Here is a 15,475-nt window from a genome sequence, read left to right as displayed (position 1 = left end):
TCGCTCCTTGGGCCGAAAGGACGTACGTCTTCCCTCGTATTGTTCGCGTTCGCAATTTGCAGCCGTTTGCTTTGTCTTGTCTCGTCTTTTCTTTCCTCTTACTCGAAAAGCCAGAGGAAAATGTGGGTCAGTCAGGCAGCTGGTCGGATAACGGGACCGAAAAGGCACTGGACCGGACAGGCTACAGGACACGAAGCGATGGGTATGGGGTCGGTGAAATGGATCACTGGGCGAGATGGGCTCGCGGTATTGTCCTGTAACTGTAATGTGGTTCTCACCACCGGTGTCGTATTGTGTTGTACAGTACTGGAATCCCTGGCTTGAGCCACACAAGACTCAATTCAGCTGCTGGTCGCAGTTGGTCGGAACGGCAGAACCGATGAGGGAGGATTCTGCTGTTGACAATAATAGAGGGAAAGGGGGTGAAAGAAGGGGGGGGGGTGTTAAGAAGAGGAGGAGTGAAGGAGAGATTGATGATTATGGCAGCATGACAAGAGGGTATGGTATGTAAGGGGTGGAGGAGAAATTAAAAAGGGATCGAAGAAGAAAAAGAGTGAGAAGCTGTCGTTTCTGGATGATGCAAATTGACCTGTGCCGGTCATCTAGGCGACGACAGGCGAGTGACTTGAGGTTGCTGGCGTCCCACCGGGCAGGCCTTACGGTGGTGGATGACGACGGGATGCCACCTGAAGGGTGAACGGCTGGTGCCAGCCTCATCAGGCGGTGCAGGCGCGGGTTGCAGGTGCAAATCAGTGGCAGGCCCAGGAATTTCTTCTTTTTTTCTCTTTTTTCCTCCTGCATTTTTCCCTCCAGAAAAGAGGCGCGCGCGTCATGTTAGGGCAGCAGCGGTCCAGGCAGGGCCTATTAGTCATTGACACCTCGTAACAAAGGCGTACTCAGTAGGGGAAACCCAGTGCAAACTCTGTTTGTACGTATGAGGCAAGACCGCCAGACGAGTCCCGACTACTTTCGACAAGTGTTATACTAGGTACCATGGTATGAGTTCATTGTGGCCACCTTTTACAGTAAGAGTCAAGGAACATAAAGCGGACATTCAAACAGAAAGAGATGAAAGAAGAAAATAAGAAGAAATGGAACGACAAGGTGGAAAGGGAATAGCGTGCCGCAGGTGGAGAGCGGTTTCCTATACAATGTAGGAACCTCGTCAGGGTCAGGCTAGAGGAAGGAAAACGGAGGGGAAAGTGGTAAGGGGAAACGGCAACAGGGGTCCGCCGTCATAAGAGATTTTGCTGGTTGGATTGCTAAGCTGAGAATGGAAAGAGCCACATGTTTACTCCGTACTATGTATATACCATACCCCTCCCCCCGGCCCTTTCCTCCCAAATCGCACACCCCCCTTCCCTCATCTTCCCTCAGTCCTCATTCCTTCCCAGCCAGCCCAGCCAGGCCAGTTTCAGTAGATCTGATTTGCAGAGACTGGTGCAGTGTGGAGTGGCATCCGAGAGCAGGAGACCAAGGACGACATCCTGGATCCCCCAGATCCCTTCCGCCTCTTCCAATCCATCCACCCACCCATCAGCCAGCCAGATGCCGTCGTCACCTTCAATGCCAGGCTCGCCGCCCTTTTGCAATTTGGCATTCCAACGAAATTTTTCATCCAGCTGCTGCAGATCACGAGCGCGACAAAAGTCTCGTCAGCTGTGGCGACGACTGACTGGCCCTTTCGTCACTGTCACCCTGACGAAACAGCTGCCTCCCTCCTTCCCCAGCCTTTCTCTTTTCCTCTTTCTGTCTCTCTCTTAAAGTGATGGCACGGTAACAGATGTCCAAGTACATTTTTTTGTAGTATCAACAAACAACTGCAGCAAATGCCGCGACACACGGAGGCACTGATCATTCCATGGCACCTGCGACCGGGGTTTGGCTGGGCGCTATGGACAGAAAGGCGGCACGCCTCCTTGTTTCCACCCACGCATCATCCAGTCTCCACCAGTGGTTTTGTATCCACAAAATGGCCCCACGAAAACTGCCCAAGATCATGACCGCACAGGGCGTGTGGAGGCCCCTGTCGCTCCCAACCACCCGTGGCCAACAGATCCGGGACCCTGAGTGCCCAACGCCAGCTCCCAGGAGACTGGGCAGTGGAGGAGCCACTGGGGGGTGGGGCCAGAGGGGTTCTTCTTTCCAAGACCCCCAGTGGGCCTTGCCTGGGCCTGTCCGCCACCCACCTGGTGGGCCACGCGAGCCCACCGCCTGCCAATGGCTGCTAGGTGCGCTAAACATTAAAAACCCTCACTAGACTTCTCGAGCACTTCACCGCCTGTCCAACCAATGAAGCCTGTCCTTTACAAAACTCGGGTCACCTCTCTCGTCCTCCTGTTCCTCTGTCCGTGTCGACTGGCGCTGCCTACTTGCACCTGGTCACATTCTTAGCTCCGACCCTGCCTCCGCCGCGGGTCACGATGGACGACCCTGTGGTTGCTAGCCGGCATCATCGGCCGCAAAAAGTTCGCTGCTATGTTACACGGAGCACCACTCCCGCCTTAGTAGTGGCGTATGTCTATTTCTAGCGTTCTCAGCACTGCAGTCAAGGACCAACCGAGAGGCGATACAGGCCGTCCCAAAAAAATTTTTATGGATCTGCTGCGAGGCATACTACACCATAAACCTACCACCCCACCCAATTCAAATGGCACGAGGCACGCTGAACCTTGTGATGGGGTGTGAGTTTAACATACTGACCTGTCTTCATTAGCCATGCAGAAACCGCCCGATTTTTCGAGATTTTTTTTTACTTCAAATTTTTCACCTTTTTTTGGCCCTTAATTCGCGCTTTTTCACGAAACCAGCCAGCACAAGCCCCCATGGGAAAAGTGGCTTTTCATTGACGAACAGGATTGCTCCACTGATACGAAATCAAACGAACAGCAAAGTTCTGTTGTGGGGCAAATTGGGACAGCCCGTCCTGCAAAGCCCCAGATCACATGGGATTCTCGAATCGCTGGGTTGTGGCCTCCCACTCGCAATTTCAACACCTAACGCTTGCCATTTTGTCCAGATTACTTCGGCAACGGCAAGAAATGGGAATGGAACTCATGGCAGGTTGATCGGGCGGGGACGTTTCTCCTTTGAGGCCCTGCAAAATGAGACTGAAATGCACTAGCCAACCCGTCCTTCGTAACGAATATGGCAGGACGGGCGCGACATGGAGGGGCCGGGCTTGTGCGTGGTCAATTGGCCTTTCAACCACCCCGGTAGGAGAGGCAGCACACCGAGTACCACAAACGGGTGGCTTCCAACCATCTATTCTGGTACTACAGTTTACTCTTCTTGCACGACGAGGAATACTACCGCTTCCCTGCCCTTTTTCCCTTTTTTTTACTTTCTTTCATGTCACACGTCACAAGGGGCGCGGAAGAGGCCCTCGCCGGCATTGGGGCATAACCGCATCTGCCGCATGGCTGCAGTACTTAAGAACGCAGACATGGGGGCTGAAGCTCCCGCCGAAACGGATTGCGGCGGCTACCCGTCAAATGCTCATGACTGTACTTAGGGGGGGGGGGGGGGGAAGAGAGTGAGAGAGAAGATGGCCCCTGTCCAATCCGTTTTCTGAAGCTGGCGCTGCAGTCCATTCGACCCAGTCACCACACTACTATTCTCAGACAGGACCCGCAGAATCCCAGAGCGCCAAATTGCCCCAGCCCCGGTGGTTGGAAGATGATGATGGGCCGCGTCTGGCCGCGATGGCAACGCCAACCAAAGTGGTATTTGTCCTTACGAAGAAAGAAGAAGGTCCCTCTCTCGGCAGCTTTCTATGTCTGGTACCTTGACACCTTTCTTGCTATTTAAACTGCGGGACTCGGTGGGAAACATCACGCTTGGCGTGGGACGAGAGAAACCGACTTCAGCCAGGGAAGCAGCACAGCCAAGAGAAGACATCCAAATACGAGTCGAGTCAATGTCGCATCGGTTGTTAAATTCCAGAAGGCAACCAAGTCGCAAAAATCTTAAAACGGAACATTGAGCGGACTTAAAACCGTCCACAGGATCGAATCAGGGTCATGTAGGAGGACCCCTTGTAATTTCAGAACCGCGCCTCGTGTCCAGAGGGGGATGGATGATCTCAAGCTGCCAGTCAACGCGTCGGCATACGGAGAGATTGCAGCAGCCGCGGCCTGTCCTCATCATTCCTGCCCGGCCATCTGTATGCAGTACTACACGACAGGTCTGGGACAGAGATTCACAAGCTACTCTCAACAAGATGAAGCCGACGTACACATTGACCATTCTCCTTGTATACATCTTTCTTAACAGACAGGTCTCTTTTGAGGGAGGGATCGGCAACACATCCGAGACGGAATCACTGGATGACCGGGTTGTAGGGTTGCACTGAGCAACAGGGCATGAACAGGGCAGGACATGGTATTATTGATGGAGCTGCTTCTCCGGGCGGAAACCTGTGGTCGGGCTGTCGCGCATCCTGGCACACCACGCCTGGCAATCTCGAAGCCCTCAGGAATCTCCGCAGGTTTGGAAGCCCAAGTGCCAGTCTCAACACCTTGCCTGGCTCGGCAAGACCATGCCGCGTACCCAAGTGCTACCTGAGGTGTCATGGCGTCCCGTCTCGGTGGTTCCACCACCGTCAAAGGGAGGGGCAGGCCAAATCGACAAGTCCTGTGGGCGCTCAGCTGCCTAGAAAGCGAAACGGGCCATCTCACCTTTCCCGCACCTGCCGATCCAGGCGTACTAGTAAGGGCCATGTCGTCGAAGCACTACTCGCCTCAGCAGTGTCACGCATTTGTCTGCGCCAGTGTTCGGACCACCACACTGCGTAGGACGGGAGTACCTGACTTTGTCTCTGCGTGGTTCAGGAATAGAGATTATTCTCCAACCCTTAGATGGGCTCTTTTGGCCAGAGACTGTCATCCAAAAAGGTCCAGCGGGATTCATTGACTCTACAATGTACAATGCGCCTTGGTAGTCTTGCAAACCCCATACTGCCAAAAGGGGAATACAGGAACTAGTACGGACTGCGCCCCACGTGGACACCCTTCGGGCACACGAGGCACCATTACTGTTCATACGATCATGTACCTGAATATTCGATCAAAGCTTGTCGGCGCTGCCAGTGAGGACTCCCACCAACATGGCTTACCACACAAGTAGTGACAGGACCGTTTGTTCCTCCCTTAACCGCATCTAGCAGTGAGAAAGAGGAAGAGATGCTGCGGCCCCATCACCTGCCACTGGACGTTACTCTGCTACCCTACTGAGAAGGAGGGGGAGGAGGAGGAGGAGAGGAGGAGGAGGAGAGGAGGAAGAGGGGGGGGGGGGAGGGGAAGGGGATCGACGAAGGAATCGCAACGGCCTGGGCTGGCTAGAGGGCGGGGGAGAACGACACTCTTTGCCCAGCTGGTGTGTCATAGCCGGGGAGGGGGGGTTGCCTAGGAGGGGATCCAAAAAAGAAGCCTGCAATAGGACGCACGCATGCACGCACGCACGCACGGCCTCCTCCTCACATGGGAGTGATTCCCCTCTTCCAAAGCCCAAACTGTTGGTCGATCATCATGTCGAGTAGGCGGCATCCACGGTTATGCAGGGTGCCACACGTCTTACATGTCAACATGTTGGCTGAACTCTGGCCATGAGGATTTTTCTGTGCCAGTCAAGTTGATGGACGGAAAAAAAAAAAAAAAAAAAAAAAAAAAAAAAAGAAAGACCTATACTTTGATGCTCTCCTCGAAAAACCATACCCGTCGTGGAGCAACCCTCGGCCAGGCACGCTCTGCCACTCCACATGGCGACGGAGTGTGGTCATAGTACTACTGTGCAGTGAACACATGGGCGCTTGAGAACATGCAATCCCACAGCAGGAGCCTAACAGTGGAAGGGCCGAAAGGAAAAAAAATAAAAGAAACAATGAGAGTGGTTGATCAGCCACTTCCCCCGTCCCGATCCGCACTTCGGAGCAAGGGCAACGTCCTCTCATCGAGTGATTCATCGCGGGTAAAAAGCTCAGTCGACCAAAAACCTAGAATCTCAACCCCTCCTCGACGCGCGCCGGGGAAGAGCGGGCAAGCGCATGCGAGTGTTGTGCCAATGCTTCCTTCATGACGCGGGAGGCGAGGCCCGCTGTGCCTTCCCCCCCCTCTCCCTCCACGACAAGGTCTCACACCCCAACATCATTGTGGGGCATACTGTACATAGTTACATCTTGGTGTTATGTTGTGTTTAGCCAGTGCGTGCCAGGATGACTTCCTTCTCGAACCCTTTTCTCTCTATATGAATGGGCTGAGCTTGTTCTTTTTTTTTTTTTCCGTTCATAGCGCAGACGATCAGCAGATCTCCCTTCTTATGGGGTTAGTCAGTGTACATAGTATGCCCATTATGATGCATTTTAGAGGGGCCGCGGAAGAGTCTGGATTGTTTGGCTTTTTTCTTTGCCATGTCCCCAAAATTAGCTAACTCGGCTTCCTTTCTGTGGGTGTGTGGCGGCGCCCAGTCCTCTTCTTGTTCCTAATGTTTCTTTTACTTTCCCTTCCTGTTGAAGGGTTTCCCTTTTGCAAATCGCCTTGCTGCACTATACCGGAAGGCACGGGGGGGAACTACGTCATTGAACCCTTGAAGGATGGGAAGTTATTTTGTCCCACAACAACTTTTTACACATGGGGTTTTTTTTTTTTTTTTTTTTGAAACCGGAGCAACAAGGGGGAGCTTGACGTACGTTGTTGCTTGCTCATCATGAGACCTGGTCTTTCTCCCTTCCACAGAGATGATGCCCTGATGATCATCATGAGCATTTTGAAAAAGCTGAGCAAAAAAAGGCGCGTGTAACACGAACGATACCCCTGGCAAGGGACGGAGAGAGGATTACGTCTTGGGCTCCCCCCCCCCTCTCCTCTCTTCAACATCATAAGACTCATTCATGCGCTGATGGCCTCGCTTGCTGTGCTGCATGGAAAGACAAGCTTTGGCTGGATGACGCTGCCCGCCTGCATGCACGTCCACGTCCCGCGCGCCCGCCCTTTCTTGCCAAGCATCAGCATAAGCTCTCGCCACCACCACCGTCCATGTGATTGCTTGAATTGATTGATTGTCTTGTTACATACATATGCATGCCTACGCTTACAAGGCTGGGGGGGGGGGGGGAGGTCGGTGGTGCAGTGCAGTGCAGGCCAAGCCAGGCAGACTCCGCCGCTCATCAAAAGCATTCGTTGTTCATCGCTTTTTTCACTTTGTCTCGATAGAATGGCGAAACGCGTGTTTTGACACGATGTATTACAAGCCTCTATCCATTTATGTATCCTCCTGCGTGGACGATGACGCGGTTGATCTTGGCTGGGGGCGTGTGAGATGATGAGGGTCCATCCAGTGTGACTCTGCTTGTTGCCTTTTCCTTGTTGTCCCCCCCCCCCGGGGGGGCCCTTGGCTCATAGCACTGAACTCCGAGAGGAGCCTTCAAACGTCTGCTATTGAACGAATATACTGATTCCTTGTCACCACCATTAAACATTCCTGGGCAAAGCTAGTAGTGATTTTCTGTGATGCCTGGTTCTGTCGGTCATCGTGACTCCTCTCCTCTTACCCCAGGAGGGAGTCATACAACCCCTAAACTTCAAGTCATCAAGGTTTGCTCTTGTGGTTGATGATGCTTTGAGTGCTGGTGTATAATCCCGGCCCACCTTCCGCTTCTTTCGAGACCAGCGAGGGATGAACGAGTGAATATTCCGGGTAGATTAACTGCCTGCATAGTTAGGGAAAGGGAGAAAGTAATAAGAACGAGAAAGTTTTAGAATAAGGAACAATCCCTTGTGCTTCAGATGTATTGGCTAGGTCTAGGATAGAATATTCTTACTGCGTTTCAAGTAAGTTTGCAGTATCAGGTATATGTCCATGAGGAAAGAAAGTAAAGGATATTATAGCATGCTACGTGCCTCTCCCAACGATCTGGACATGACGGGCCCGCCCAGTACACATAGCAGATGCCTCAACCTTCAGCGCCATCCATCCTGTCGGGGTCCCCCTTCCTCGCCCCCCGCCCCCCCAAGGGGGCATCAAAGGCCCAGAAGGAGGGGAAAGTCCAGAGCTCAGTGATCAGTGGTCACTTCTATTAACGCAGTGGCATAACCCAAAGGTCACAGAAGAGCTACATCACTTACGTTAAAGCAGAAAAGTTAATGGTATCAAAATTGGACCTAGTAGTCCTTCGTTCATTGCCTGAAGCCTAATGCTTTGTTGGCTCTGGCTCTATCACCAGTAGGACAAGTCCTCTCACGGGTATGTCATTTTGGTTTTTCAACGACTCCCAGCTCGTGTAAATTCCTCGGTAAAGCCTCCGAGAGAAACGTTGAAAGAAGAAAGGGGTATGATCCATACACACGAAGCCACCAAAACGCCGATACCTTCCTCCCTTTTGGCTGGTCTCTCTCCATAGAGACCAAACATCGCGTAGTCCATAATCGTACAACAGTGATATATTAACGCAAGCCCCCTGTCCCTCGTCTTTGGTTTTCCCTCCATTAAGGCGGAAGGGAAAAACAAAAACACAAAAGATGCCTGAGCCACAAGTTCCTGCTTGACCTGGGCGTAGGCTTGTCGTCAACTGTTTCCGTTTGAATCCTTGATTCGACACACAACTCCCAGAATTCCACCTCAAGGCCATGTCCAGCCGTCCCGTCATATTGATTGCCGCGTTAAGCGTAAACATACGATAGCAGTCACATTCCCATCGTGACACAATCACCGCCCCACGCTGTAAGGGACGATGGCCTTGTCAATAATAGGCGTGCGTCTCGACTTCGTAGTCGACTCATTTCCCCATTTCTATAGTGTCACCTGAAGTTAGTCATTCTGTTCTTGATGTTGATAATCAGAAGAAAAGGCAAGAAACCGAAGTAATGAGCCAAAGACAATAAAGGAAACAGAGCCGATTTTCACCGCCCAAGTCTGCTGTCGTCTCCAGAGTCTCAGGCTGGATCAGGTTCTGGGCGGCCCATTCACGTCGCAGAATCCGCACTGGCAGTGTCTCGAAACAAAAATTCGGAAACCTAAAGGGTTGGAAAATTGTCTTACGCCATGCCACTCTTTCTCTTTAGCCAGCGCCTCGTCGAAGGCTGCGCGACACTCGGGTGGCAGGCAGTCTTTGACTTCGTCACTGACAGCCGCGAGGCCCTGGAAGGGCGCCAGGACGTTGTAACTGCGGCCTGTGCTGGCCGTGCCTTTGACGTGGTTGTCGTAGCTGGCAGAGGAGATGCCCGCGGGCGGGGTTTCGCAGTAGGTGTCCGTGACCGTGAAGTTGCGAGCGACGACGGGGTTCAGCGGAGGAAAGACTTGGGAGATGTGGCCGCCCGCAGCGCCGGGTGCCGAAGATGGGATCGGCTCGATCCGTGCAGCTGTGGGTTGCATAGTGGTGGGATACTGAATGGTGTTAGTATGAATGTCGTAGACGCCCTGGTTGTTTCGCCGACGGATGGCATTGATCTGGGAGTTGAAATTCCTGCAAAAAGAAATGATATCAGCAATCGCGAATCTCTCTGACAAGGGGAGAAGGGAAAGGGGCTCCCCCCATCTTACGCGGCCTCCCGAGCATGCTCAAGCATCCAGTTGGTATCAGTGACCGCCACGCGGCGCTTCTTCATTTCGGCCATTTGTGTGGGTGCAACAGGCGCGTTGGTGTGGTAGACTTGACTGGCGCCAAACCAGGCGACGTACTGGTTTTTGTTGTAAGGCTGGTTGGGGTCGTATCGATCGTTAGGGTCGGCGATGGCGCCCTCCTGGTGTCCCTCCTCTCTAGCGCGCGCGAGGTCGTAGTCGTCAATGATGCGACGGCCACCGACAACAATTAGGGCGCCAAACTCGCGAAACACGGATCGGGCTGTCACGATACCAATAGATCGACCCTTGTAGGAGTGGGGGATCAACTCTCGCTCGATCAGGTCACGCTTTTCCTCGTCGTCGACGATACTCTTGAACAGACGGCGGTGCTTGGTGAAGAACAGGTACGAGTCTCGGAAACCAACGCAGCGGGCAGGCTCGGTGGACAGCATGTACAGGCGGTCGCCACGGTCCTTGACGGTAAAGGTCCGGCACCTGTACTCGCGACCGCCCTGCAGGTAGCCCATCTTATCGACCTTGGTCTCTCCCTCGGGATCTTCGGGCAGGTCCAGCTCGTCATCAATAATGTTGTATACTGGTCCATCCTTTTCGATCGCCTGCTGGGTGATGGGAGCCGGGGCGCCCTTGCGTCCACCTCGGCCACGCCAACCGCCTCGACCACGACGAGGGCGTACCTCGTCTCGGGGAACCTCGATGCCATCATCCCAGCCGGGGGGTTTGACCTTGGGTGGGCGGCCGAGTCGCTTGCGTCGAACCATAGGCTGTGGAGGTGGGGTGGGTGTTTTCTCGACTATGGCCTCCTCCTGTTCCTCGACGTCTTCCTCAGCACCAAACTCCTTTGCACTGGCATCAGCATCCTCATCCTGCTTGGTCTCGTCCTCCTGCTCAGCATCTTGCATTGTTTCATCGTCATCCTCAAGCTCCTTCCACGTCTTGGGTGTGTTCTCTGTTGAAGAAGACAAGTTAAGCCCTTGGTTAGCAAGTTCACATTTGACTGGTCCAGGTCGGGGCAGAGGAAGGGGTTGAATTGGTGGTTGCTGTTATGCACCTGCGCAGCTGCACAGGGAGGCAGCTCGATGCACAGCAGTGGCAGTAAGTGTGGCAATTGAGTGAGTTGCAACCATGTGTTCCAAGAGACAGGTAGTGAGGGGGAATGGGAAGTCCGTTGGACTGGTTTTATAGATGCGACAGCCCAAGGAATGGAAGTTGTGCAGATGGTGCAGAGGGGGAAGGCTTACCTAGAGCTTGCGCTGCACGCTTGGCAGCAGCGCGGCCTGATCTGCGACCTGGCATCTTTGTGAATATGCTGCAGCTGTCGTTGTCCACACGATTACAGGCACCTGGTGCTGGCAGGTCTCGGTGTTGATGGGTTCGACCAGATGTGGGGTGGCTTCGAAGGTTGAATGGTCGTTGTGAAAACAAGCACGGTCTGCCACGGCAAGGCAAAAGAGCAACGCGACTGTGATTACATAACCCCTACACTTTTAGTGGACCCTGGACCCTGGACAGGGAAACACCTCAACCATCTGCTCACCTCTACCTCCTACTTTGTTCTATTGTATTCAATTATTGCGTGCACCACTTTTTAGGTAGTGACTTGGGTTGAAAATCAAGGAGACGGAGATGAGAGCAGGAGAAGACTCAAGCATAAAATGACTTTTGGAAAGGTACTTAAGTAGGCTGAAGTGCTGTAAGAGAACGTATCGACATCCACTTCTGAAAATACTCCTTGTCATTTGCGGTGGCTGCCATGTCAAAGAAACTGGTACAAGTTGTAGTCTACAAGATTAAAATAATTTGGAGTTTGATTGCATTCTATGTTCTTATGAGAACAGCAGAGCATTATCGTTGAGGGCATGTGAGAAAGTATGATCCCAATAGCAGACAAAATTCATGAAATCATAGGAGGATATTTTGGTCAGACTACTCAAAAAAGGTTGATGAAATGAGAAAATTCTTCCTACCTGGACAAAAGGTGCTGTGGTCAGTGTGGAAGAAGGTTTGTTTGGGGGGGGGTGGAGGGGGTCGGGTCAGTGAGAGATCATGTCTGACTGCTGGACAAAAGCGCATTCAGCACTCAAGGGGAGCGAGCATTCGAGCTCCTCACTCCATGCTTCTTCCCACCAGCAGTCCAAGGCAACAAGGGCAACAGCCCAGCACAAGTCAGCTGTCACAAGCATGAGGAGCAGAGGTTTTGCCAATGAGAGATTCAATCTGCTCATGTACCTAAGACCTTATGTTTGTCAAGCCAGCCTCGCCGGGCTCATAACAACCCTACAGTTTTGCCATTCTGATCATTGCAGGGTCAAGCACGTGCATTGACCCTCCCTCCCTGTCCAAATTCGACAACGAACCATTCCTCTCCTGAAGTTCCTGAATGGAGCGCCACAAAATATGCCCAAACAGATGGATGAGAGAGGTCATGTTAGTTGCAACCTGTTCATGAGTATGCCAAAGTTGTCCTTGCTGCCACCCCATATCTGTATAAAAATAGGAATTCGGAGCCAAGTGGTCGTTGGGATTGAGTTGTGCGCTGATGTGGTCAGCAAGCTCAAGACTCACTCTTTTCTCTTGTGTTGCGATGGGGCTGCCACCGGCTGCTCTAGGCCTGAGGCAGTCGATCAATCTTGCCTTTGCCACGGCTCTTCTGGAAAGCATCCTGGTCCAGCAGCTGATCACGGCACTGGTAGAGGTACTTGTAGGCTGTCTTGATGGTCCCATCACTCACACCAGCAACACCTGCGATCTTCTTCGAGGTGATGGAATCACCAAGGTAGTGTGCAGCCATGAAGATGCATGCGGCAGCAACAGACAGAGGAGAACGACCAGCCAGGGTGCTAACCTGGGTGGTCTTCTTCGCAATGTAGATGCCAACATTCTCAACATCTGACTGTTGCTTGATAGCAAGCTGCGAGACGTACCGGCGGACGAGATCGTCGGCACCAGTAGAGCCTTTCTGCTCGTAGCCGCGGACAGAAGTGACGTCCGTGAGGCCGGCAGCTTCTCCCTTCTCCCGCATCTCCGTGAGCCACTTCTCCAGAGCTTTGAACACGCGGCCAATCTCCTTCTTTGACACCTTAGTCAGGTTGAAGACCTCGCGAAAGGTTCGAGGAACGTTGTTCTGGCGACACGCGATGAAGATAGCACCGGCGATAACAGCATCCTGGGGCTTGCCCTTGAGGAACTTCTTCTCGTCGGCGACTAGAAAATAGAGGATGAGCACTAGCCAACCCCCAGACAGACAGGTCAGATCACAGACGACCAATACTTACGCTTGAAGATGTGCAGGGCGTAGTCGCGGACAGTAGCGCCCACTTGCAGAGTATCGGCTAAGGTCTTGATCTTGTTGAAGCCTTCCTTCTGGTTGACCTGGCCCTTCTCGATGGTCTTTGCCTGCGTCTTCATCAGGTGGAACGAATTACTGCCGTCCCGTCCGATACTGGTCTGCAGCGTAGCGACGGTGTCCTCGAACAGAGGGTTGCCGACATCACCAACACGCGAAGGATCATCATTATTCTGGTCATCATTGGCAAAGGTGCGCCACTCGGATCGAGTATCAACAATCTTGTCACCGACCTGTCTTGTTGTTAGACTGTGTATTGAGTCTACGCTGTGGGGGCCGGTACCTACCACAAGACCGCAGGACGCGCAGACCATGTCGCCACTGCTGAACTCCTCGACCAGGTTGGGGGGAACCTCTCTGCAGTCCTGGCACATGAGGATGTTGCTCAGCTGAGCCTCTTTGTACTCCTCCTGGGAAACCACCGTGGTAGCCATCGTCTCAGATGTCACGCTGCGGCCAGCAGTACTTGACGAGGTGTCGTTGAGGATCTCAGCAAGTGCTGGGCGCTGAGCCTGTGAAGTTTCAGCTGCAGGCTTGGCGGCTCCTGCCGACAAACTTGGCTTCGACAGGTGGTAAGATTCGGTGATTTTGCGAGGCCGTAATTTCTTTGCCACTCTCTTGCGTCGTCTGTAGATGTCGTACTCGGCGTCGAGCCGAACCTTCTTCTTGACCCAACGCTCCCGCTTGAGTTGCGCTTTTTGTGATTTCAAGAGGCCTTGGACGTGACGGTTGGATACTTGATCTCGGTCTTTGGCGAGATTGGAGAGGGCAACAGAACGAAACAGTGGCGAGTGAATCTTGGCGGTGTTGAAAGGCCGATGGGATTCGAGTCACGATTCCGCTCCCCTGCGCTCGCATTCGAGTGGCGGCGACACGAGAACGTGGTGATCGAGTCGCGCGAAAGCAAGAGTGGTTTTGTGCACACGTGTGATTCGATTAAAATTGAGGTCAGAGAACCAGATCGTCGCAATGTATGGAAAGGCGGTCGAGAGTCATTCAAATGAGAGGAAGATTATGCCCTTGCCGACCACCGTTCGGAACCAGTAAAGGTGTCCTGCTGTAAAGGCAACGCGAAGAAACGTCTCGAGGTCGCTCTGCTCGGTGCAGACAAGACGAAAGCTGGTCGGAAAAACCGTGATCCACCGTTCTTGCCTTGGAAAGACTGACACAGGCAGAGATGGACGGTTTTGCGGGCAGGTGAAACGACTGTCGTTGATGAAAGGGAGAGGGCGTGGATGGAGAAAGGAGGTTGAAAGGAAAGGCGAGTCATCAGAGCTCTAGTGTTGGACTGAGAAGTAGGAGGCGGCCTGGCCGACGCACAGACCACCATGGACAAGCTTAGAAGCCACATTATTCAGCTGGCCTGCTGCCTGCCTGCCTGGCCTGCTTAAGTACTGTACGATTTAGCTTAATTCAGTACTCAGATCCTTAGCACTTTGCAGTGACCCAGCGCCGGCTTGATTGGTTGCATAGTCTTCACTTGAATTCCACTCCAGCATGGGACAATTTGAATTGCGCACAGCTTTTTCCTTTAACCTTTTCTTGTATTGAGAAATTCTCTATCATTCCATGGTCATTAATTCATCATGCATACTCGACGCAGCCCAGTCCTGCACGTGACTGGCGACAGCAATCCCTCATCCCCTCAGCTGCTCATTCTCCGAATCCGAGTCTTCGTTCATCCTCCGCAAGAGGGGGTGCGGTTCGAGCAGCGGAGGCAGTTCTGATCGTACTTGTAGCAACCTGGTCGGCGAAGAAGACCTTGACAAAGTGGGCGCCGGAATCCCAGGCAACGGCGACTTGGACCTCGCCCTCTGGAGGCTGGCCGCCGAGCTGGGCCTCCCGATATGATTCCCTGCCTCCCAGCTCTTTTCGTCGTACAGCGAGACGTCGGAATTAGACCTCGAGTGCTGCCTCGAAGCATCCTCCCCGTCCCTCGGCCCGTATCGGTACACGGAACCAGTCTTGGTCATCTCCGAGGTGCCCAACGAGTCGACGGTCAGCTGGCTGCTCTGCGATATTGATCTCCCGGACCGTGACGCCAGTGACTTCCGGATCATAGCCTCCCGCTGTTCTTCCGCCTCGTGCAGCAGATCATCCTGCGTCATCCTCCGCCGCTTGCTGAAGGCTCTTGGATGTAAGCAGGGGTCCCTTCGGCGTGCCTCCTTGAGTTGCTGTTTTCTTATTCGGCGCTTGGAGAGGCAGATGGCCGCGAGTGCGATGCAGGCACTCAGGACGAGGAGAGCCGCCACTACTGCCACGATGATCGATATCCTTTTTTTGTCTCCGTTGGATGTGTTTCCTGAGGCACCTCGCGGGAAATGTGTGCCCCATGAGATGGAGTCATCCTCCATCAACCGGGCTATCAGAAGGGACGGCATGTTTGTGTAGTGCGGAGTCGTAAGAAAGGCAGTTCCTGGACCAGATCTGAAGCACTGGGCGAAATTTCCTCTCGAGGCTGGTAGATGGTATCGAGTTCAACACAGGGAGGTGCGCAGTCGGACGCCATGTCATCCGCTTCGGAGGAGATCCTGCGGGCTTATATCAACAGCTGAG

General features: G+C 53.2%; 4 protein-coding genes across 4 annotated transcripts; 1 reads left to right on the top strand and 3 right to left on the bottom strand.

Annotated features, from left to right (window-relative positions):
• Positions 1-198: 198 nt before the first annotated feature.
• M406DRAFT_355368 (uncharacterized protein) lies at positions 199-540 on the top strand (the record flags this gene model as incomplete). The annotated part of the gene is made up of 2 exons (XM_040923152.1): positions 199-270; positions 305-540. 2 exons carry the CDS (start codon positions 199-201, stop codon positions 509-511), a joined length of 279 nt encoding a protein of 92 aa, XP_040777766.1. The 3' UTR covers positions 512-540.
• Positions 541-8,140: 7,600 nt separating this feature from the next.
• Positions 8,141-10,960, bottom strand: M406DRAFT_274228 (uncharacterized protein). Its single transcript, XM_040918216.1, has 4 exons — positions 10,815-10,960; positions 9,535-10,522; positions 9,034-9,457; positions 8,141-8,784 (listed from the first exon to the last, which is right to left on the bottom strand). The coding sequence occupies exons 1-4, from the start codon at positions 10,867-10,869 to the stop codon at positions 8,701-8,703; spliced, it is 1,551 nt and encodes a 516-aa protein (XP_040777765.1). The 5' UTR covers positions 10,870-10,960; the 3' UTR covers positions 8,141-8,700.
• Positions 10,961-11,772: 812 nt separating this feature from the next.
• On the bottom strand, positions 11,773-13,353 carry M406DRAFT_345164 (cyclin-like protein; the record flags this gene model as incomplete). The annotated part of the gene is made up of 3 exons (XM_040922044.1): positions 11,773-12,777; positions 12,849-13,152; positions 13,207-13,353. The coding sequence occupies 3 exons, from the start codon at positions 13,351-13,353 to the stop codon at positions 12,179-12,181; spliced, it is 1,050 nt and encodes a 349-aa protein (XP_040777764.1). The 3' UTR covers positions 11,773-12,178.
• A 1,094-nt stretch (positions 13,354-14,447) lies between these two features.
• M406DRAFT_355367 (uncharacterized protein) lies at positions 14,448-15,403 on the bottom strand. Its single transcript, XM_040923151.1, has one exon. The coding sequence runs from the start codon at positions 15,298-15,300 to the stop codon at positions 14,557-14,559; it is 744 nt and encodes a 247-aa protein (XP_040777763.1). The 5' UTR covers positions 15,301-15,403; the 3' UTR covers positions 14,448-14,556.
• Positions 15,404-15,475: the final 72 nt, after the last annotated feature.

Source organism: Cryphonectria parasitica, assembly GCF_011745365.1.
Source record: "Cryphonectria parasitica EP155 unplaced genomic scaffold M406scaffold_3, whole genome shotgun sequence".
NCBI classification, from domain to species: domain Eukaryota; kingdom Fungi; phylum Ascomycota; class Sordariomycetes; order Diaporthales; family Cryphonectriaceae; genus Cryphonectria; species Cryphonectria parasitica.
Note: the sequence above shows the minus strand (reverse complement) of the source record. Positions and strands in the feature narration are given on the sequence as shown.